The sequence below is a fragment of the Apostichopus japonicus genome, chromosome 1 (genome assembly GCF_037975245.1).
Source record: "Apostichopus japonicus isolate 1M-3 chromosome 1, ASM3797524v1, whole genome shotgun sequence".
NCBI classification, from domain to species: Eukaryota; Metazoa; Echinodermata; class Holothuroidea; order Aspidochirotida; family Stichopodidae; genus Apostichopus; species Apostichopus japonicus.
The window spans coordinates 19,898,029-19,921,772 of NC_092561.1; the positions used below are offsets into that span (position 1 = coordinate 19,898,029).

General features: G+C 38.2%; 2 protein-coding genes across 4 annotated transcripts in view; one reads left to right on the forward strand and one right to left on the reverse strand.

The window, feature by feature from the left end:
- The first annotated feature begins 3,378 nt into the window (after positions 1 to 3,378).
- Positions 3,379 to 23,744, forward strand: part of LOC139970597 (uncharacterized) — a 30,380-nt gene continuing 10,014 nt past the window's right edge. The window contains exon 1 of the mRNA XM_071976415.1: positions 3,379 to 4,074. The gene's annotated coding sequence lies outside the window, so the exon portion shown is untranslated. The remainder of the gene's footprint in view (positions 4,075 to 23,744) is intronic.
- LOC139970524 (uncharacterized) lies at positions 6,039 to 23,553 on the reverse strand. Of its 3 annotated transcripts, none has more exons than XM_071976302.1 (15): positions 23,282 to 23,552; positions 21,866 to 22,044; positions 20,073 to 20,120; positions 19,495 to 19,546; positions 15,854 to 17,497; positions 15,265 to 15,315; positions 14,500 to 14,565; positions 14,072 to 14,128; positions 13,296 to 13,403; positions 10,029 to 11,690; positions 9,443 to 9,493; positions 8,696 to 8,761; positions 8,269 to 8,325; positions 7,874 to 7,981; positions 6,039 to 6,582 (listed from the first exon to the last, which is right to left on the reverse strand). In XM_071976302.1, the coding sequence occupies exons 1-15, from the start codon at positions 23,328 to 23,330 to the stop codon at positions 6,422 to 6,424; spliced, it is 4,359 nt and encodes a 1,452-aa protein (XP_071832403.1). In that variant the 5' UTR covers positions 23,331 to 23,552; the 3' UTR covers positions 6,039 to 6,421. The 3 variants fall into 3 exon arrangements, with proteins under 3 accessions (XP_071832403.1, XP_071832409.1, XP_071832416.1); XM_071976308.1 differs by lacking the exon at positions 23,282 to 23,552 and adding an exon at positions 23,097 to 23,253; XM_071976315.1 differs by lacking the exon at positions 13,296 to 13,403 and having other exon boundaries at positions 23,282 to 23,553.

The window sequence follows — 23,744 nt, forward strand, 5'->3', positions numbered from 1 at the left end:
GAAAAGTTGAAAAGGTCGCCAGCAGTCCATTTGAGTCCGTCAAGGGGGGGGGGGGGGGGCATCCGCCCCTGACTGTATATATGGACGCTCCGCCACTAAGTAAGGGGATGTTGGAGAACTGGCTGAAATGAGGCAAGTCATTGGCCTAAGACGAAGTTGTGTTACGCTTACCGGTACTCACACTCACTGCTTCCACTTTTCACGGGGCCTGAAGACGCGGTTGGGGTGACAATGTGGTCTATAGCCAGGGGACGGGCCGAGGGTCCCCCAGCAATTACTAAAATTATTACACCTATATAGTATACGTGTGCATCAGACAGATCGACAAGTATGCGTTGAAAAATGGACATATGCACGTTTCGGAGCCTTGGTAAATATTGGGGGGGGGGGGCTTATCATGCATTTGCCCCCTCAACTTTTTCATTGCGGGGGCTGAGCCCCCCAAGCCCCCCCGGTTCCGCCGCCACTGAGCTCAAACCCGGTTTACTTTCCGCCACAGAAGAAGTAGATGCTAATGTAGACGCTTCAAACCACACATATTTCTCATAATGTCCACCCAGGAAAGAACCTGGGCACGAAAACCAAACTACTGAACGACTCATGCGCTCTCAACCCCAGTCCCCTTGTATCGGGACTGTGACCACGTGATCACCGTCGGGTGTGTATCACCATTCCCCTCAAAAGAGAACAGATACTAGATATGATCTTAGCAATTTGAAAGGCCGAGAAGCTTTTGTAACACAACTGGGCCGACTTTCGAGACTTGCTTAGCAAATACGCTTTGTTTGACAATAGCAGCCTGTATAATGATCATGGGGAATGGGGTGGGGTGGGGGGTCAGGGCTGGATGTAGTTAAGGTCAGATGTACTCACTTGAGGTTGTAAGAGAAAGTCCCCCCCCCCCCCCATGTGATCAATTCTGAAGACACTGGGCTTTAAACTTGAAAACAAAATTGTCCAGCTACTTTGCTTTTAAGGTTTATACACTCTCCCCTTTTCTGATCTCAGGGAACCCTTGAACTTCAAAAAGGTTAACTGGGCCCTTGTGCTTATATTAGGAAAATGTAGAATGCCAATATGACAACTTATGAAACTGCATATGATCATATGATGCCATGTCTTTCCAGAGTGTAAACTCTGCTGAACCCAAATCACATGTACAATCCACCAACTAGAGCACCAATGGTGCAGAAGCTCATACCTTTTCGAGCTTAAAAATGTAGGGCCCACAAAACTTTATGGCCCACCAAATTTCAGGCCATTTTTCAGATTCCACCAATTTTGGGCCCATTAGGGATACCCCCCCCCCCTCCGTTAGCAGAATCCTGGCCACACCACTAGCTATAATTCCTTTTTTCCCCCTTTAAATCCTATTTTACTCACTCTCTCAAACCATGGAGCTATTTATAGCTCCATGCTCAAACAATACCACTGACCTACCCTATTAAACTCCCCTCTACCTGAGCACACATAACTTCACAAGCACTCCTTGCCAAAAATTTGGCTGGCTGCTTACATACCTCAGGCTCAAAGACTTCTAAGAATCGGCAAGTGCTGATTGGCTATAGGGCTCTCATGCTTACAGTTCAACAGTTAATAACAACTCCCAATACTGCTTTAATTCCACTAACAGCCTCTGCAGAGCTTAACCACAAATGTAAACAAACACTGCAGAGACTGGGAGACAAATTAAAGGAGCTTTGGCAAAAAGTTGAAGGCTCAGATTTTTTTAAACAATGGGGATTAATTGTAATTAATTAACTTTTGACCAAAAATTGTTAGGCATCACCTGATTCATACACAATCCAACAATCATCAGTTCAACTTTGAATATTATCCATCAAAATCTTGAGGAGATTGAGATGTTTGAAAATATTACAAAGAATGACCCCCTAAATGACATTTGACCTCAATTTTCCGAACACCCCTTGTAACCCTCATCCCGAGGAACGTTGTGACCAAGTTATATTATAACTGGCCATACACTGTACGAACGGAAGCAATTTGAAAATATAGGGCCGCGGCCCGGGCCACAAAAGACCCCTAGTTGATCTTTGATCTCAAATTCATGAACACCCTGAAGGTAAAACTTCCATAGCACTATCGTGACAAACCCTCAACATTGTACCATAGAATCTGTAGGAGAAGAAGCATTTTGCGCATTTCCACAAAATGGCCCATTACGGCCCACAGGTGACCTTTGACCCCAAATTTCGGACCATCTCTCATGGCCCTATACCCAATGGTCCTTGTGTCCAAGTTTCATGAAATTCCATCAAACACTGTGCGAGTGGGAGCGGTTTCACCAATTGTTGACGGATAGAGTGATAGAATGATAGAGTGATAGAGTGATAAGACGCCGCACTGTAACAATAGCTCACACCAGCATGCTGGTATGAGCTAAAAACAACAGGGTTCTTGAACTGGTGATAGAGAAACCATAGTCATACATACCAGCTACTGCATTTTCTATCTGGAAATATTTGTATAAATTGGTTGACACCTGGTGACCTTAACTGAATTCTGACCTAGTACATCAAATTTTGTAAAAACTAGACAATCCATATGGCAAGACTATTATACCATGAATATATATGAGCCCCTGTCATGTTTCCTTCTGGAGATATAACACTTTTGATATATTCACTTTTGCCCTCTGTTGACCCCAAATGACCTTTGACATTCATGAAAACACTGAACATCATCTATTCTTACCAACGTCAAGCTACACACCAAGTTTGAACTTCCTGCAACTTCCACTTCTTGAGTTATCATGATTACAATATTTTCAAATTTCTTTTACCTCTGTTCACCAGACAAAAACTGTTGACATTCACAAACCAGAATGCTAAAAATGCATTGTGGTTTCAATGATGTAACACAATCTGTTTTCTTCATGAATCTGATGTAATGTATAGTGAGGGTGTACAACATACTTGATATTAGTAGGGCCTACTATAGTGAAAAGCAGTGTGATTTGACAAACAATCAGTTCAAGATGACACAGGCTGTCTTGAAATGACCATTGACGTCAATAACAGGCTTCTTGTACTAAATGTTGTACATACATCAACATAGTACATACTAAATATGACATTTGTCTTGGTTGAAATATTGTGTAAAACGTGGTTTCACAATCTGACCACTGGTGAATTCAAGCGAGGTGTGACCTCTGCCCACAACATTAGGCTTCTTGTACTCAATGTGGTTCAATTACATACCAAATATGCTATCTGTCCAAGTTTCCCTTGCGATATTATGTTTAGGAAGATGTGTTATTGTGGAGAGACAGGTAAGAGTGTAGTGATTTAGTTTCGTCCACCCTCCTTCAGAATTGAACATTCCGTGACGGGTTTCTGGAAGTCCCTGATTTCCAGGAGTTAGAAAGTTTATAGGAAGCGTGGGCATAACCGACGAGCGATGCGAGCGATTGACTTGGCCACCCGTTCATATTTGGAGCGAACGACTCCTACAGCGACTGATTCTCGGATCTTAGCATTTTTAAGGACCCTTATACAGAACGTTTATATTTTTATCTGTAGATTTTATCCGAGGACACTTTATTCAGCCATATATTCGACTTAACTTCGAGGAACACTTCAGCGTTACTGATTATATATAGCCTACCGTTGGTTCGACCAATAAAGCTTAAACGTAGGTCCGCTTGACCTACTATTACTTATATCTATATTGACATCGCGCCGAGCGAGGACTTGTATTTTATTATAATCTAGATGTAGCGTAAGCATCCACACTTCTAAAAGGGGCTGGCGAAAATATTCGCCAGCGATTCGTGGAGTGTTTACGCGATAATCCATATATCGTTTTAGTACCTGGAAGCTATTTGGTCACGAGATCGTTTACGCGATACACCATTTTCCATTTTATTACTGGAAGCTATTGGATCGCGAAAGCTGTACAATATTTAGCACCATAATTTGTAATCTAGCCTAGATAGTGTAGCCTTCGAGCATAATATAGTCTGGTTACATCAACATTGGTCGACTTAGACTGCGGATTCCAGCGTTAGCAACAAGCCAGGATCCAAACGGTGAAAGGACATAGTATTTAAAGGTAGGCCTATGTCGATATTTTTATACTTTAGATTAGTTTCTCCATAGAAACATCTAAAAGAGGGGAGTAAATGTTTGGCATTTGTTGACTTCAAATGAGCTTTAACCTCCACCATCAAAAGCAATAATTTGCTCCTTACATTTGATATGGTACATCTACAAACCAAATATGAGATTTGTCCTTTCTTGCAATACAGTATCTTGTTTCACGGTTGTCATCTTTTTTTACTAATTGTCCCCAAATGAGCTTTGACCTCCACCAAAAACAATAGGCTTCTTTTACTCCATGTTACACACCCCACATACCAATTTTAAGATATCATGTTACAATGTTTTCACAATTGGACCCCTGGTGGTCCTAAATGACCTTTGACCTACACCACAAACATTAGGCTTCACATACTCAATGTGGTACATCTACACACTAAATATGAGGTCTGCCCATGCTACCCTTTTAGAGATATAGTGTTTAAAGGTTTTCAAAATTTGACCTCTGATGACCCCAAAAAACCCTTTGACCTCCACCAAAACCAATATGCTTGTTGTACTCAATGGGGTACATATATCTACACACTAAATATGAGGGTCTGCCCATGCTTCCCTTCTTGAGATAATGGGTTTGCATTGTTTCACAATTTGACCTCTTGTGACCCCAAATGACCTTTGACCTCCACCAAGAACATTAGGCTTATTGTACTAAATTTGGTTCGTCTACACACTAAATATGAGGTCTACCCAAGCTTCCCTTCTTGAGATATCAGGTTTACAAGCCTTTCACAATTTGTCCCTTGGTGACCCCAAATGACCTTGGTCCTCCACAAAAAACAACAGGCGTGTTGTACTAAATGTGGTACGTCTACACACTAACTACACTATGAGGTCTACCCAACCTTCCCTTCTTGAGATATCAGGTTTACAAGCTTTTCACAATTTGTCCCTTGGTGACCCCAAATGACCTTGGACCTCCACAAAGAACAACAGGCGTTTTGTACTAAATGTGGTACATCCACACACTAAATATGAGGTCTGCCCAAGCTTCCCTTCCTGAGATATCGTGTTAACAAGGTTTTCACAATTTGACCCCTGGTTGTTGTATTATGACATGTTACCTTTTATCATTACAAGGTATTCAGTATTTGATTAAAACTGATTACTTCTCCAAGTTTCCGGTAGTTTATCAACTGACAAGTACCACCAGTAAACTGGGCAGGCATTTAAGCAGTTGTGTGTAACGTGGAATATCTCTCAAACAACGTTGTCATCCAATTATCCTAGATCCAATGGCCTGGCAGAACGTATGGTACAGACTGTCAAGTCAACAATAAGAAAGTGCCAAGCAACAAAGGGTGATTTGGAATTGGCAATGTTGAGGCTTAGAGCTACGCCAATTGCAAGCAACATGCCATCACCGGCAGAACTCATGCTCAACAGGTCAATTAGGACTGACCTGCCATCAAGAGGTTACTTACAGGCAAATCAGCAATATGAGTACACTCATAAAATGATTAAGGATAAACAGGAAAACACCAGAGAGTTACATGACAGGAAGGCAGTGAAGGAGCTTCCTGAACTACAAGTGAATGAACGAGTGAGAGTCCTAGAGGAGGGAAACCACAACAGGTGGACTCCGGCAATTATCAGAGAAACTGGTCCAGGACGACCAAGGTCATATCTCGCAGATATGGTTCAATGTTGCAAAGAAACCGCAACCATTTGAGAAATTTGGCAGCACCAAGCATAGATTAAAACAGAGATTATAAGGAAGGGAGAGAGGAACCAGAGGAGAAGGAAAAATTAAGTTTCCAGATCCCTCGAACCCGAAGTGGAAGAGCGAAAAAGCAACCGATCAGACTGGTTGAACAGAAAGAGTGATTTATGGACTGTTGAAACTTGTTTAGAACTTGAAAAGAAAAGAAAAGCAAATTTGGACAAAGAACACTTGCAAATATTACTAAAGACAGTAACCAGATGTTCAACTGCATTTATTTAATTATATAACACCTTGTTAACATTAATAGTTTTGTGTATAATCAGTATCACTTTTTTATATGTTGAGAAAAGTTTTTTTTTTTTAGTGATGGTTCATGGAGTAACTTTTAACTTTATCTGAAGAGGGGGGGGATGTTGTATTATGAAATATGTTACCTTTATTATTGCAAGTAATTATTTAGGATTGCTGCCCTCTACCCTTATGAACATTATGTTTGCTTACATGTGCTGTGAGAGACTGCTAACCTCTACCATTTTATATTGACATGACAACAACACGAGATCGAAAGCAGATTGTATTAAACATCTTTATTAAAAAGATAAAAGATAATACTTCACTGGTGACCCCAAATATAAATCTATTTCTGTATCTGTAGAAGTTTTTTACCCAATTTCAAACGAAAGCATTTCCTTTCGTTGAAAATTTTCATTTTTAATAAGAAGATTCGTCTGTCTGCAGATTTGATCGATGACAGAACATCCTTCTCTTTGTGGAGAAATTCCATCAGCTCTTTTTTACCTACAACAAACCAAAACAACAATTCCAATCATACGTCAAAATTTCAATGAAGTACATTCCATGTAATTTTTTTTTTAAACATCACATTTTGATATTGACATAGTTGAAAGTGTCTTGGAAAAGGTGCAAATAAAACACCAGCAACATAATCAAGGTTAAAATATGACTGGTGTGTTAACACCTCAGGTCTTTGCTTTACAATCCTACTTAGAATTCATAAAATGGGTCAATTCGAGCCTGAGAGGGTTACAGTACATTGGTTTTCAAAGAATTGCCCAAATTAATCAGTGATGTCTTACCTTTCAGGGTTACACATAAAGTCTATATAATTTTGATAACATTCTATGATGGCGGAAGGTTCAGTAGTAGCAAAGTGAAAAAAAAGGCAACTTTTTTCATATTTTTTTCTTGTGACAGACCGGACAATGAAAGGTGATTATTTCAAAACTTTACTAGAGTACCCTCATAATATTTCATTTACTAAATTCTGTTTCCCTTACTGTAGATATGGGGACAGTGTCAAGCTTCAATGTCAAGTAGTAAACTTGTATTATCTGTAAAGTTCTATAAACTAGGCAAGTCAAATTTCCCTAAAACAATTTTCTAGTTTTGTCTCCTCTGATTTAAATTCTCCAAAACTAGTTTTTTATGCATTGGTTAGTCATAATATTATCAATGTTTTTTGACATTCTGGCCATCAATCTACACTAGATATTAGTAAAGGATTAGTTCAGGTGTCATACATGTTTATCTTATATAAAAGAAGACAATAAAAGAAATACAATGATGAAGAAACTGTTCAAATATCTTATTCCATTATGGAGATATTCAAGTTTAAAGTTCTATCTAATTGTGTAGAAACTGCTGAAATCAGACTAGCTGTGATGTCACATCCTCACATTTCTGAAAAGTTCTTGCTATTATATTAAAAAAATTGTGAGATTTTATGTCTTACAACCATAAGATATGTCATGTGGATCTCATATTTGTCAAGGGAAGTATCAGAGATTTAACATAGATCTGAATCATTTTTGATTATATTTAGATTTGTAAAAAAAAGGGATTAATTTTTATTGAAATATGTTCACACATGTTAAGAAAGTGAGGATGTGACATCACACAGAAATTTTTATATCTTCAAAGCGTGATATCTCCTAAACAGAGCATGCTATCGTAGTAGTTTCTTCACTGTTCTGTTTGCCTTTTTGAGCTCTTTCATACAAGGTAGACATGTTAGACACCTGAAGCAATGCTTTAATGGTTCAATTTTATTACAAAACTTTCAACTTACCTGGTAAAGACCCTTTATTTCCTTCTTCTTTTTCTTGGATATATTTTTTGAAGCAATTCTTCACTAAAGAAGTATTTTGGTCACTCCATTTGTGTCGTTTTCGGGGATCTTAAACACAAAACAAATTTTTAAAGCTTGACAGGTGTTTAGGCTCCTTGTATGGTATATGTCTGCATTATATATCAAAATCATGGGATTAACATACTGAAAATTTTATTGAAAGAATATGTTTCTATGTCACAAATGTTCTGCCTACAATTTGCATATATACTTTCCTTACAGTAATTTGTATTTAAGTTTGATAACATATTAGCAAACTTTCAGCCTCACCCATTCCACCTGACACACATAACACTGATTAAATTAACTGTATTAGTTATTAAGTATCAACTTACCTGACTTATTGGGATCATACAGATCTTCAAGTTCCTGATTGCTAGAGTTGCTATCATCTGTTAAAATGAAGTGTTAGCATAAGTATTTATGATAAATAAAAACTCAAGTTCAATTATCAGAAAGCCATGAGACCTAGATATTTCATACATGAAAAATAACAAATCAGCTTCCCATCTCATTGAGTATTTGGCTATGAAGTCACTTTTGTGTGTTATATTCGGTAGGAAAGTGAGTGACATTAAAGACAAAATGCAGTGCAGTTAAAAGTCATTTTGGGTGTCAAACTATCATGTTTCCCCAAGTATTTGTAAAACGGGTCCAGAAAATTATCTGACTACTTTCCAATGCCATAATGGTTAGAGTTGCAGGTTACTTGCCGAAATCTAAGACAGGAAACAAAATGCAATGAACAAAGGGCACATTTACCTGTTTCTGCATCTGACACAGCTGAAGTTTCTGGCTCCATGTGTACACTGCCTGAAGGGCCTTCATCTACAAGTCAAAATGCAAATAATGGAAATTGCTGGAACTACTGTATAAGAATAAATTATTACAGCAACAGCAAACCAAGAGGAATGTAAAAAGCTGATATAACCTTTTCACGCCTGCGCAGTGTATTAATCTTGCAAGCGGACTTAATAAGAAGCTCACTCGTTCTTATATGTGAACCCGTCATGTTCTTAATTGATAATCCTCCTCGTGGACCTAATATCAATAATCGCAATTGCATTCCTAAATGTGAACGAGGCCTAATTGACCAAGGTTGCATTGTCCTTGCATGGCCAGCCCAAGCTTGCAATTTTTGCCCGAGGGGGAAATAGACAACAACCAGGGTAGTGCCATTCATAGCTCAGGTTGGATATGTACAAAAAGCTTGCCCAGGCATGATCTCGCTGAAAACTACCGCTTAGCACTATCTAACTGTAATGCATAGTACTAAATTTCCAGTTACACCAACTTAAAACTTCTTGAGATAACACATTCACAAGCCAAGGTGTCACACAAAAGCCATCAGCTATCACACAGATTCCTTCAGCTTTTGGCAAGGAAAAATTATTGGAAGAGAAAAACTTAACAATACTTACTTCAAAGTATACAATGACATAACATTTCACTTATAATATCTTCCCAACAAATTTAGCAGTTTTGAAACATTAAGAGTGAAGTTGTTACCTGTACTTTCCCTTGGGCATCCAGATGGGCCGGCCTGATCACTTCTGTTCTCTATAACGAGATGAAAAATAAACAAGGCAGGGAGAGTTTAAATGATACTAATGAACATGTTTGAGATGTTAAGAGTTGAATACTGTCTTAATAATTTGCTATCACATCACCTGTCAGAACTGGTTTAAATTCAGATGAAATAATTGCAACCATAAAAAAAAAAAGATACAAAAGGCTCAGTGATTCTTCCCGCCTTGAAAATGTATGTTTCCATCTTAGACCATTTAGCAAAATCTAACCTATGTGGCTCATTTGCCAGAGTTGTCAGCTTCTAGAGAGGGGAATAGCTCAAACCCTAAAGCTACGGTGAAGTCGAAGACCTATAACTGAGCCAGTCAGTTTTTGGGGTTTTCGTTTGGAGTCATGTTGTTTGAGAACGTTTTGCATCTTCAGTATACTCATTCCTTCGCTCAAAACTTTTTCACGAAGCAAATTCCTTTTAATGTTTAATTTTTTTTTTTAAAGTTAGTCATCTGAGTGAGGCCAGTGAGAACTAACAAGCAAATAACAACAGAACATTTAGTGTATAGCCTACCTTTGTCAAAGCAGAAAAGCTGTTTCCCAACCGTTGTGATGGTGGACACAGCAGGAGGTGCCTGATAGACATGCTTGTTAATGTCTTCTGAGTGGCCCATATGTTCATAAAAACGTTCCCTCTCGGAGGCAGGTACATCCAACATTGCATACATGGTACTGGTTTGATGCCTCAATGGTGTCGCAGTAAGTTTGCTTGGACATTTGACTTTGGCTGCTAGGGAAACTGCGTGTACACACTGCCACCCGCTTGTGTGATCCAATGAACTCTGAGTGTATGGAAATACATAATTATTCCTCGAATGAACCCCACAAGCAGATCTTACTTTTGGATCAACCAGGAATTCCAAGGCTTGAACACAATCCTTTGGAATAAGTACAGAAACGAGCCTAGTATTGGTCCCCTTTCCTGACTGGTATGCTATTCTTGACGTTTCAAGGAGAAACTTTTCAAAGGGATCGTTAATTTTGTCGACATCTCGACTAGCTTCGATCCGACTACCCTCTGCTGCCTCTCTCCATTCAGCTAGATTGAGCCTACACGGCTCACCACAGTTTCTCCTAGCGTTGTATAGTGTCAATCTGCTGACAACAAGATTTCTTAGACTGCAGAACAGTTGAGAAGACCATGTCTGCACACTCCCCCCATTTGAAATGCGCTTGATTTCGTTCAATGTGTATTGGCGTATTTTCAACACGTCTTCTTCCTCTGGATGCTGCTGTAAAGGTCTTCGTTGTTTTCCCTGTCTGTTCTTCCGCATGTGATCTTCTACATCGCTGGGGATGCCATGTTGCCTCCGGTCAAATACCGATGTGAAGAGGTCGATGTCTTTGGCCTTTCCATCTTCTCCCAGGATAAGATAGTTTGAATGCAGGATTTGGGCCGCTTTCTTCACGAGGTACTTCACCTCATTTTTTAAGACATATTTGAGTAACCCGACTTCCAATTGTGTTATGGCAGTAACACTGCTCTCTAATTCACGGAAATTGCCTCTATCAAACATGTCACCAGTGCTGATGGAATCTGTTTCCTTTCCGCTTTGGATCATCTGTTCCTTGAATCGTAAGAAGAGCAAAGCAAGTCGTCGCATCGCTTTCATGACTGACTCACGACCCTCTATCAGTTTGTCGATATTGTTTTGTTTCTCAGACCAAAGAAACTTACCGATCGTTAAAATGCTTGGATCGGACAAACACAGCTTGCCGACATCATCTTTTTTTACCCTAAGCAAAATGTTTGAGGCAAAGCTGTCATCCTCATCGAACATACTGAGGTATGAGGGAGGAACACCTTGTGGCGGTAAAGAATTTTTTTTTTCATTGTCACACTGGTTTTTATGCTTACGGAAGTTGCTTTGACTGTACGAACCTTTACATTTGCTGCAGATCACAGTTGAAGAGTTTCCTTGGTTTCTCACTCTGGAAATTGCTGATAATCCTTGTGTTAGCTCTTCTCTATTCAAAGCATGCAGCCCACTTTTCATGAGGTTGCGGAAAAGCTGCCTTTGAATCTTTGGAGGCTGCTGTAATGCGAAGCTAACTTCTTCCACATCTTTATGCCTGGCCTTTAAATGCCTGGTCAATTGCGACCCAGCAATTGACTTCTCACAGTAGGGGCACCTTCTTCCTGGACGCTTTGAATAAGATGCAGTAGGTTCTAAGGCTGTCAAAAATGAAAGTATGAGAGTAATGTTATGAGTGGTAACATCATGTAATCTTTTTTTTTCCCCATTTTCTTTTTGAATGTCAGATACCAATATTATAACCTTTTTTTTTATTTAAGCTTAATTGTTCAGTTCTTTATAGGACTTCAAGGAGTGTTTAGCTCAGTGGTTATTACGCCGGTGCCTTTCAATCATAAGGTCCCAAGTTTGAGTCACTCCAAGATTAAAATATTTCGTCTAGTAACAGAGTTGTTGACAATTGACAATTCATAATCATGGACGTTAAATACATACATACATACGTACACACACACATACATACTTTACATATACTGTACACTAATGTATGTCAATTAACACTCCTCAGCTATTTTTTGGGAATTGTATATGTTGTATGTTTAACACTGGTCAGTTACAATTTGTTTATAATCAATCATTTTCTTTCCTGTTAATTGATATGGCTTACTACTTACAATTCATAAAATGGGTCAATTCGAGCCTGACAGGGTTACAGTACATTGGTTTTCAAAGAATTGCCCAAAATAATCAGTGATACCTTACCTTTCAGGGTTACACATAAAGTCTAAGTATATTAATTTTGATAACAACCTATGATGGTGGAAGGTTCAGTAGTAGCAAAGTTAAAAAAAGGCAACTTTTTTCATATTTTTTTCTTGTGACAGACCGGACAATGAAAGATGATTATTTCAAAACTTTACTAGAGTACCCTCATAATATTTTATTTACTGAATTCAATTTCCCTTACTGTAGATATAGAGACAGTGTCAAGCTTCAATGTCAAGTAGTAAACTTGTATTATCTGTAAAGTTCAATAAACTAGGCAAGTCAAATTTCCCTAAAACAATTTTCTAGTTTTGTCTCCTCTGATTTAAATTCTCCGAAAATAGTTTTTTATGCATTGGTTAGTCATAATATTATCAATGTTTTTTGACATTCTGGCCATCAATCTACACTAGATATTAGTAAAGGATTAGTTCAGGTGTCATACATGTTTATCTTATATAAAAGAAGACAATAAAAGAAACACAATGATGAAGAAACTGTTCAAATATCTCATTCCTTTATGGAGATATTCAAGTTTAAAGTTCTATCTGATTGTGTAGAAACTGCTGAAATCAGACTAGCTGTGATGTCACATCCTCACATTTCTGAAAAGTCTTTGCTCTTTTACTAAAATGTTTTGTGAGATTTTATGACTTACAACCAAAAGATATGTCATGTGGATCTCATATTCGTCAAGGGAAGTATCAGAGATTTAACATCTGAAGAATTTTTGATTATATTATTTTAGATTTGTGAACAAAATGTAATTAATTTTTATTGAAATATATTCACACATGTTAAGAAAGTGAGGATGTGACATCACACCCTCACAGTCACAGTTAGTCTTTCTACACGTCATTTTCAAAGAAATTTTTATATCTTCAAAGCATGATATCTCCTAAACAGAGCATGCTATCCTAGTACAGTAGTTTCTTCACTGTTCTGTTTGCCTTTTTGAGCTCTTTCATACAAGATAGACATGTCAGACACCTGAACCAATCCTTTAATGGTTCAGTTTTATTACAAAACTTTCAACTTACCTGGTAAAGACCCTTTATTTCCTTCTGCTTTTTCTTGGATATATTTTTTGAAGCAATTCTTCACTAAAGAAGTATTTTGGTCACTCCATTTGTGTCGTTTTCGGGGATCTTAAACACAAAACAAATTTTTAAAGCTTGACAGGTATTTAGGCTCCTTGTATGGTATGTCTGCATTTTACATCAAAATCATGTGATTAAAATACTGAAAATTTTATTGAAAGAATATGTTTCAATGTCACAAATGTTCTGCCTACAATTTCGATATACTTTTCTTACAGCAGGATTGTCCAACCTTTTGATAAGGAGGGCCACCTCGAATGATTATGATAAAGGAGGGGCCGCATGAGCCTACAAGCTCCTGTGGCATATCCAGGGTTTTGAGCCAGATGGGAAAGGAAGTTACTATACAAGCGGAGCGCCACCGTAGGTTGGCACGTGGCGTACAAGGGAAAATATCGCCAAAAAGACCCCCCTTATTGCAGGAAATGACACTTCACAAGCCTTCTGATCTGTATCAAAATAATCTTCATATTGAGATATAATGATCTCTTGAAAGTTATCAAGAATGAATTCCTGGGTAAAAGTACAAATGTAAATTAATGAGGTTGGCGGGCCAGACGGGACCCTGCGGGGGGCCGCAGGTTGGACAACCCTGCCTTACAGTAATTAGTATTTAAGTTTGATAACATATTAGCAAGCTTTCAGCCTCACCCATTCCACCTGACACACATAACACTTATTAAATTAACTGTATTAGTTATTAAGTATTAACTTACCTGACTTTTTTGGAACATGCAGATCGACAAGTTCCTGATCGCTAGAGTCGCTATCATCTGTTGAAATGGAGTGTTAGCATAATTATTTATGATAAATAAAAACTCAAGTTCAATAACCAAAAAGCCATGAGACCTTGTTATTTCATACATGAAAAATATCAAATCAGCTAATTCCTATCTCATTGAGTATTTGGCTATGAAGTCACTTTTGTGTGTTATATTCGGTAGGGTAGTGAGTGACATTAAGACAAAATGCAGTGCAGTTAAAAGTCATTTTGGGTGTCAAACTATCATGTTTCCCAAGTATTTGTAATACGGGTCCAGAAAATTAAATTACTACTTTCTAATGCCATAATGGATAGAGTTGCAGGTTACTTGCCGAAATCTAAGACAGGAAACAAAATGCAATGAACAAAGGGCACATTTACCTGTCTCTGCATCTGACACAGCTGAAGTTTCTGGCCCCATGTGTACACTGTCTGAAGGGCCTTCATCTACAAGTCAAAATGCAAATAATGGAAATTGCTGGAACTACTGTATAAGAATAAATTATTACAGCAACAGCAAACCAAGAGGAATGTAAACAGCTGATATGACATTTTCACGCCTACGCAGTATATTAATCTTGCAAGCAGACTCAATACGAAGCTCACTCGTTCTTATATGTGAACGCGTCATGTTCTTAATTGAAAATCCTACTCGCGGACTTAATATCAACAATCGCACTTGCATTCTTAAATGTGAACAAGACCTAATTGACCAAGGTTGTGTTGTCCTTGCATGGCCAGCCCAAGCTTGCAATTATTGCCCGAGGGGGAAAAAGACACCAACCCGGGTGGTGCCATTCATAGCTCAGGTTGGATGTACAAAAAGCTTGCCATGATCTGGCTATGATATTTGGGGCATCTACAAAAAAATTACCTTCAAGCGCTATCTAACTACAATGCATAGTGCTAAATTTCAAGTTATAACCAACTTAAAACTTCTTGAGATAACACATTCACAAGCCAAGGTGTCACACAAAAGCCATCAGCCATGCACACAGATTCCTTCAGCTTTTGGCAAGGGAAAAAATATTGGAAAAGAAAAACTTAACAATGCTTACTTCAAAGTATACAATTACATAACATTTTGCTTATAATATCTTCGCAACAAATTTAGCAGTTTTGAAACATTAAGTGTGAAGTTGTTACCTGTACTTTCACTTGTGCATCCAGATGGGCCGGCCTGATCACTTCTGTTCTCTATAACGAGATGAAAAATAAACATTGCAGGAAGAGTTTAAATGATACTAAATGAACATGTTTGAGATGTTAAGAGTTGAATACTGTCTTAATAATTTGCTATCACATCACCTGTCAGAACTGGTTATTCAGATGAAATAATTGCAATCATAAAATTAAAAGATACAAAACGCTTTGTGATTCTTCGCGCCTAGAAAATGTATGTTTCCATCTTCGACCATTTAGCAAAATCTAACCTACAGGTATGTGGCTCATTTGCCAGAGTTGTCAGCTTCTAGAGCGGGGGAATAGCTCTAACCCTAAGGCTACGGTGTAGTCGTAGACCTATAACAGAGCCAGTCAGTCTTGGGGGTTTTCGTTTGGAGTCATGTTGTTTGAGAACGTTTTGCATCTTCGGTATACTCATTCCTTCGCTCAAAACTTTTTCACGAAGCAAGTTCTTTTTAATGTTTAATTTTTTGGGAAAAGTTAGTCATCTGCGTGAGGCCATTGAGAACTAAAAAGCAAATAACAACAGAACATTTAGTGTCTAGCCTACCTTTGTCAAAGCAGAAAAGATCTTTCCCAACCGTTGTGATGGTGGACACAGCAGGAGGTGCCTGATAGACATGCTTGTTAATGTCTTCATAAAAACGTTCCCTCTCGTCGGCAGGTACGTCCAACATTGCATACATGGTACTGGTTTGATGCCTCAATGGTGTCGCAGTAAGTTTGCTTGGACATTTGACTTTGGCTGCAAGGGAAACTGTGTGTACACACTGCCACCCGCTTGTGTGATCCAATGAACTCTGAGTGGCTGGAAATACATAATTATTCCTCGAATGAACCCCACAAGCAGATCTTACTTTTGGATCAACCAGGAATTCCAAGGCTTGAACACAATCCTTTGGAATAAGTACAGAAACGAGCCTAGTATTGGTCGCCTTTCCTGACTGGTATGCTATTCTTGACGTTTCAAGGAGCAACTTTTCAACGGGATCGTTAATTTTGTTGACATCTCGACTAGCTTCGATCCGACTACCCTCTGCTGCCTCTCTCCATTCAGCTAGATTGAGCCTACACGGCTCACCACAGTTTCTCCTAGCGTTGTATAGTGTCAATCTGCTGACAACAAGATTTCTTAGACTGCAGAACAGTTGAGAAGACCATGTCTGCACACTCCCCCCATTTGAAATGCGCTTGATTTCGTTCAATGTGTATTGGCGTATTTTCAACACGTCTTCTTCCTCTGGATGCTGCTGTAAAGGTTTTCGTTGTTTTCCCTGTCTGTTCTTCCGCATATGATCTTCTACATCGCTGAAGATGCCATGTTGCCTGCGGTCGAATACTGATGTGAAAAGGTCGATGTCTTTAGCCTTCTTATCTTCTCCCAGGATAAGATAGTTTGAATGCAGGATCTGTGCCGCTTTCTTCACGAGGTACTTCAACTCTTTTTTTAAGCCATATTTGAGTGACCCGTCTTCCCATTGTGTTATGGCAGTAACACTGCTCTCTAATTCACGGAAATTGCCTCTATCAAACATGTCACCAGCGCTGATGGAATCTGTTTCCTTTCCGCTTTGGATCATCTTTTCCTTGAACCGTAAGAAGAGCAACGCGAGTTGTCGCATCGCTTTCATGACTGACTTACGGCCCTCTATCAGTTTGTCGATCTTGTTTCGTTTCTCAGACCAAAGAAACTTACCGATCGTTAAAATGCTTGGATCAGACAAACACAGCTTGCCAACATCATCTTTTTTGACCCTGAGCAAAATGTTTGAGGCAAAGCTGTCATCCTCATCAAACATACTGAGGTATGAGGGAGGAACACCTTGTGGCGGTAAAGAATCTTTTTTTTCATTGTCACACTGGTTTTTATGCCTACGGAAGTTGCTTTGACTGTATGAACCTTTGCATTTGCTGCAGATCACAGTTGAAGAGTTTCCTTGGTTTCTCACTCTGGAAATTGCTGATAATCCTTGTGTTAGCTCTTCTCTATTCAAAGCATGCAGCCCACTTTTCATGAGGTTGCGGAAAAGCCGCCTTTGAATCTTTGGAGGCTGCTGTAATGCGAAGCTAACTTCTTCCACATCTTTATGCCTGGCCTTTAAATGCCTGGTCAATTGCGACCCAGCAATTGACTTCTCACAGTAGGGGCACCTTCTTCCTGGACGGTTCGAATAAGATGCAGTAGGATCTAAGGCTGTCAAAAATAAAAGTATGAGAGTAATGTTATGAGTGGTAACATCATGTAATCTTTTTTTTCCCCCATTTTCTTTTTGAATGTCAGATACCAATATTATAACCTTTTTTAATTGTTCAGATCTTTATAGGACTTCAAGGAGTGTTTAGCTCAGTGGTTATTATGCCGGTGCCTTTCAATCATAAGGTCCTGAGTTTGAGTCGCTCCAAGATGAATATATGTCATCTAGTAACAGAGTTGTTGACAATTGACAATTCATAATCATGGATGTTAAATACATACATACAAACATACTTTACATATAATGTACACTACTGTATGTCAATTAACACTCATCGCCCATTTTTGCGGAATTGTATATGTTGTATGTTTAACACTGGTCAGTTACAATTTCTTTATAATCAATCATTTTCTTTCCTGACTTGGCTTTGGTGGCTATTTTGAAAAATAAACATTTAAGAAACACCATGCTTGATGCATTTATGAGGGTATTTTTTACTTTTAGGGGAGCTCTTTGACGATTTCCTCCCCTTTCCATTTCCAGCCCTCCTATAGTAACATTTATTTACAAGTCAAGTACTAAAACAAAAGAGTAAAGAAAGCACATTATTTAGCTATTGACATGTGCTTCGATCATTCATCCACCTCTGCAAACGGCAAATTCAAAACAAAACTTATTTTAGCATGCATCTTGTAATGCCCCACTGTAGTTTGTAATGTTTTAAAGTAAGCTGTGATTTCCAAGGGACATGCCTATGCACCAGCACTAAATTAATCTGTTCATGCACTAAAAAATTCTGTAGGCCTACTGTACGGTGCTCAGCAAGTATACAGCCGTTGGGCCAAAGCCAAAAGTGGTCCACCTAAGCTCCATGTTTTGAAGTCTTTCAAATTGGTGAACAAGTTATGTGATATTATAGAGTAATTCTGCAGTTTATAGAAAAAAAAATTCATTACCATACCATGCAAATTGTGCTAATTATGGGATTGATTTTAATGAGAAATTAGTCTGCATAGTGTGCGACAGGACGGATTTAGTACACTCTGTAAAGTATAAATATTTAAAAATGATCAAGAGATATCTCTGGCTTTTCTTTTGATTACTTATTCTGATGTAGTAATATGTGCACCAAATATATGAAAAAAATAAATTGATAATTTATGCAAAAATGCAAATCTTGTTAATCAAATTCTGTCCTGTCACATTTTTTTGAAAATGATTAATTATTTATAATAATGTCAATCAGGCATGTGTGCTGCATATTAGTTTTTAAATTAACTTAAAGGATTGTTTCAGTTGTCATACATGTGTAATATGAAAGAGGACAATAAAAGAAACACAAATTGGTGAGAAAAAAATTTTGGTTAAAGAGATATCTGAGTGGAAAGTTTTATCAGATTGTGTAGAAACTGCTGAAATCTGACTAGCTGTGATGTCACATCCTCACATTACTGAAAAGTCTTTGTTTTATTCTCTAAATATTTTGTGAGATTTCATGTCTTTCACCCAAAAGATATGTCAGGAGATCCCATATTTGTCAAAGGAAGTATTTCAGATTACATCTGAAGAATATTTGATTATATTATTTTCAAATGTGTTAAAAAGTGTAAATAATTTTTAAAGAAATATATTCACAAATGTTAAGGAAGTGAGGATGTGACGTCACACCCTCGCAGTAAATCTTTCTACACCAGTCATTTTCAAAGACATTTTGATATCTTCAAAGTGTCATATCACCTTAACAGAGCATGCTACAGTATCATGGTAGTTTCTTCACTGTTCTTTTTGTCTTTTTGTGCTCTTTAATACAAAATAGACATGTCAAGCACCTGAACCAATCCTTTAAAAAATGCTGTACCCATTACAAGTAACACACATGTCAGCACATAAAGAAGAGAGTGTCCAGATTGCTCCACACCCCTCCAATAAAAATTAAAACTGTTACTTGCTCATCGCAATATGCCCCAAGATTTTTGAGTAGTTGAGAATTACATACCATGTTTACCCTGAGGTTGCCTGGCTGTTCTTTCATCTGGTTGGTTAGAAAGCTACAATGAGTCAAAGACAGAAGTGGGTACGAAAGGAGATCAATTAGGAAATTTGCAAAAAAATCTACCTATGTATGTAAATTACAATTTGTAAAGCGAACTGATCGTAGCTGTCTTTAGAATCTTTCGAATGCATATTTTCTTCCATGCACCAAGTTTCCAGCTAAGTTTGCAGTGGTCCAGTACAAAACTGTGATGTGGTATACTGGTACGTTCCCTTCAAAACTGATGATTAAACTCATGTTGTTTTCATGGACTATGTATCTTACTCAGATCAGTCAAAACTCCATAAATCATACTTCTCTCTCATACTGAAAGCTAAGAAAATGGCAGTTTTCACTTGCATATAGACCTGAATGACCATACAGTCAAAGTTCTATACTCAGCATTCTAAATAAGCATTCAGAAAGAAAATTGCCCCCCTCCTACACCCCTCCCACAATTGCCTACCACCCTGTTGTTACAAAACCATGTAACTTGAAGGTTCTGAATATTCAGCAGGTCAAGATTACAACTAATCACTTACCTCTTCACTTTGGGATTCTGGTAGAATGTTGTCTTGCAATTCAGCATCCTGAAAGGAAGTATGAGAAAAACAGTTAACTATGTCTACACTAGATATTGACTATTCATCAAAAAAAAAAAGGGTCTGTCAGAAAAGCTTAAATGAAAACAGAGCCAAACTGCAAACATGTATTTCTCTTATAGATGGTGTAGATGCGGAATGGAGAGATAGTTTATGTTGACCGGTAATCGGATGTCACAGTGTAAATTTATACCAGTGGGGGGGTTTGGTAGGTCAAGTAAGAAGTGCATTAGTGTAGTCAGAGACAGGTTGTGTTAGTATGAAGAGCCAGGGAAGAGGGGAGTAAATGTTTGGCAATTTTTTTTACCTTTGACCTACACACCGAATATGAAATTGGTCCAACGTTCCCTTCTTGAGATATCGTGTTTACAAGTTTGGCGTTACAAACGCACATGCAGATACACACACGCACATACACCCAAACACAAGCATACAGACACACATACAGTACATACACACATACGCCATCATGATTACAAAGGTTACGATTCTCATTGTAACCAAATACAAAACAGATTGTCCTGCTAATGAAGTGACACACCATGTTTGAACTTCCTGCAACTTCCACTTATTTGAGATATTGTGTGCACGATGTTTTCAGAATTTTAACTCAAATGACCTTTGACCAATACCAACAACAATCCTAAACCAGTTCTTAAGGGAACCTTCATACCAGATATGAAATGTACCCCAGTTATCCTTCTGAAGTAAGAGCATTTACACAACCCACATGCAACCTTAACAGCATGAGTTACTTCTGATTATGGCAAGTAACCAAAAATCTGATATACAGTAATTGATAAATCTGAGTTTAAATTGATTTAAGAAAATCAAACAATCACCATGAACCCTGGTACAATATGAGCTCACAAAAACATTGAAAATACAGATTAAGCTAGGGTATTAAAATATACCGGTGCTGTGGCCGAGTGGATAAAGGGCAGTGGCATTTGAAGCAATGAGGCTTAGCAAATGGGAGGTTCCATGTTTGATACTCGGCCGGGTCACAGTAAGGTGGGTTTTTCATCCAAGAGAAACCTAGTTTCCCATCTGAAATGATATTCTAAATTGGAAAATTCCAAATTTGAGATGACACTTTTAATTGGAAGCCACTCGACGTGTAAATTGTAATCCAATAAGCCTATGTGGGTTTTCCCCAGAATTGTGGTGGCTTAAGCATCTTAAAAATATGAAACTACTACTGTAACATCTCACTTGTCATGATAGAAAATGTATCAAATGCATCATTCATTTAACAATCAAGATACACTATCTGAAGCAATGTTAATTTGGGTGCTTAACTATCAACAACAACAAAATTGAAGAAAAAAAGACTATGTAACATAGAAGGCTGCTTCACAACTGAGTATTAATTGGGAAAATATTCAGACAAGTTAACAAGCATTTCATACCCTGATCATGCTTCACTTTTGAATGAAGATGTAATGCTCAACCACTATAACACCAACCAGCTGTACATACTTGACCAATTACTCACAGGTACTCACAGGATGTTACTCCATTTCTCCCCATACCTGATATTTTCTATTAAGATAAGGTTTTCCTCTTATCCTTTCCTCTACAGCAAACATTTTGTTGCAATATTTACAATGATAAGGTTTCTCTCCAGTGTGTGTCCTTCCATGTTTCTTCAAAGAGCTAAAATGAGCAAAAGTTTTGTTGCAATAGCTGCATTTGTAAGGTTTCTCTCGATTAGGACAATAAATACCTACATGTTCCGAATCCTCAGATAATGTTTCTCCATTGTTTAATTCATCCTTCACTTTGATTGATAAATGAAATGTGTAGCTCTCCCCTTCTTCTTCACAGTCACTCTCCTCTTCTTTAACATCCAGTTGATGAGCTTGGTGAATTGAATCGTCAATATTTGCAAAATGCATCTCTCCAGATCCTGAAAATATAAACGGTGAGACAGAATTAAAGAATGATACATGCCATCTGATTGAATCCTCAAGTCTACAGTCCAGAGAGCAAATGGATTATCTGATAAACTAAAGAAGACTTGATGAACAATATGAACAGAGTAGAGAGCGTGGAAAGATGAAGAGAGCAATATGCAGAGAGAATTGATGGATGAGAAGCACAAAGTAATCAGAATTAATTAAATGAGTACATAGAGGAGATGGATGAATTTACTTTTTGACCAATCTTGCTTAAAAATATTACAGAGTTTATCTTGACCTTCAAAGAAAAAAATTCGATTTCTGTACTCAATTACTGTACGTTGATCAGCATACCGGGTTTGTTCCCCACCCAAGTTTTGCTTTTGGCTTTGACCATACATTTTGACCTCAAATAAGATTTGAACTACACCAAAAACAATTTGATTTCGCTGCTACTCCCGGAGGTGGATCCAATTACAACAATTATTCACTTCATCCAATCTTCACTTATACTAGAACTACATACACATAGTTATAAGGTTTTCAGACTATAACTTTTGTTGACCTCAAATGTCATTTGACCGCTACAGAAACCTATAAACGTTACTTGTGTTTTTTCTCTAGATACATTAATAAACACAAGCGATAGTCAGTGTTTTACCACAGGTAGCGAGAATTATTGCTAGCATTTTCATGGCAGCAGTGTTTAATAGCGCTAGGACGTTTAACAAAGTGGGCAATTGCCCCAGTCAATATATTGGAGAGCCTTTTAAAAATCTGCGGGGGGGGTGGAATTTCAAAACAATTTTTTGGGGGTGATGGAAGATGAAAAATTCCGTCTGTTAGTAGTTAGAAGTACAGTAGCCTATATATGCCAATATTTAGATTCACTGCACATGTAGTACACACAATGCAGTACACATGGTCAACTATTGTCACCAATACACACACAGCAGCACCGCACTAAACACTTGTACACGACTGTATCATCACAGCTACCATAGCAAACTCTTTGCGAGGTCTTTATATTTTACTATAAGATTTTCCTTTGGACACCTACGTTTTCTTCAACACGAATGCGCCTCAACCGAAAAAGAATACTTGCTGGAAATCCGTGCCAACAATGCTGCTTAAAAAATCTGAGCATTTAAAATAATACCCTGGTTCGATCGGGTAATTTCATAATCATACTAGCCTACACTTATAGCCAAGGTAAATGGGAATTTATTTTCGTGGAACCGTTACCAGTGAAATCGGGCGAAGGTGATTCTGGTTCCACTTTGACTCCAAACATTTTTGATTTCCTCTGGTCAGTGCTCAGTCTTGAGTCAAACGAAATACTCAGCTACTACAGTACGGCAGTAAAACAGGCTAATGCCTTGCAATAAAGAAGTACTTTTGGCGTTTTTTGCGGGTTCCCAAACTGAGAAATCTATGGGGTCACATTTATCGACCTTGAAAAATATGGAGGTGACCGCGAAGCGTAATTTTTTTTCCTATTCCTCCTAGGGAAAAACCATTTATGGGCGGCCATTACCGCACAAACATACAGACAGCAAAACTGCAGTGTGGTTTCGATGATGCTTTTTTTGGCCATTTTTCGTAAAACCGTTTCCAGTGAAATCGAGCGAATGCAGGGGCGGATGCAGGATTTGTGACGGGGGGGGGAGGGGTCCGACTGGTCGAGCCGCGCCTGAACGTAAGACTA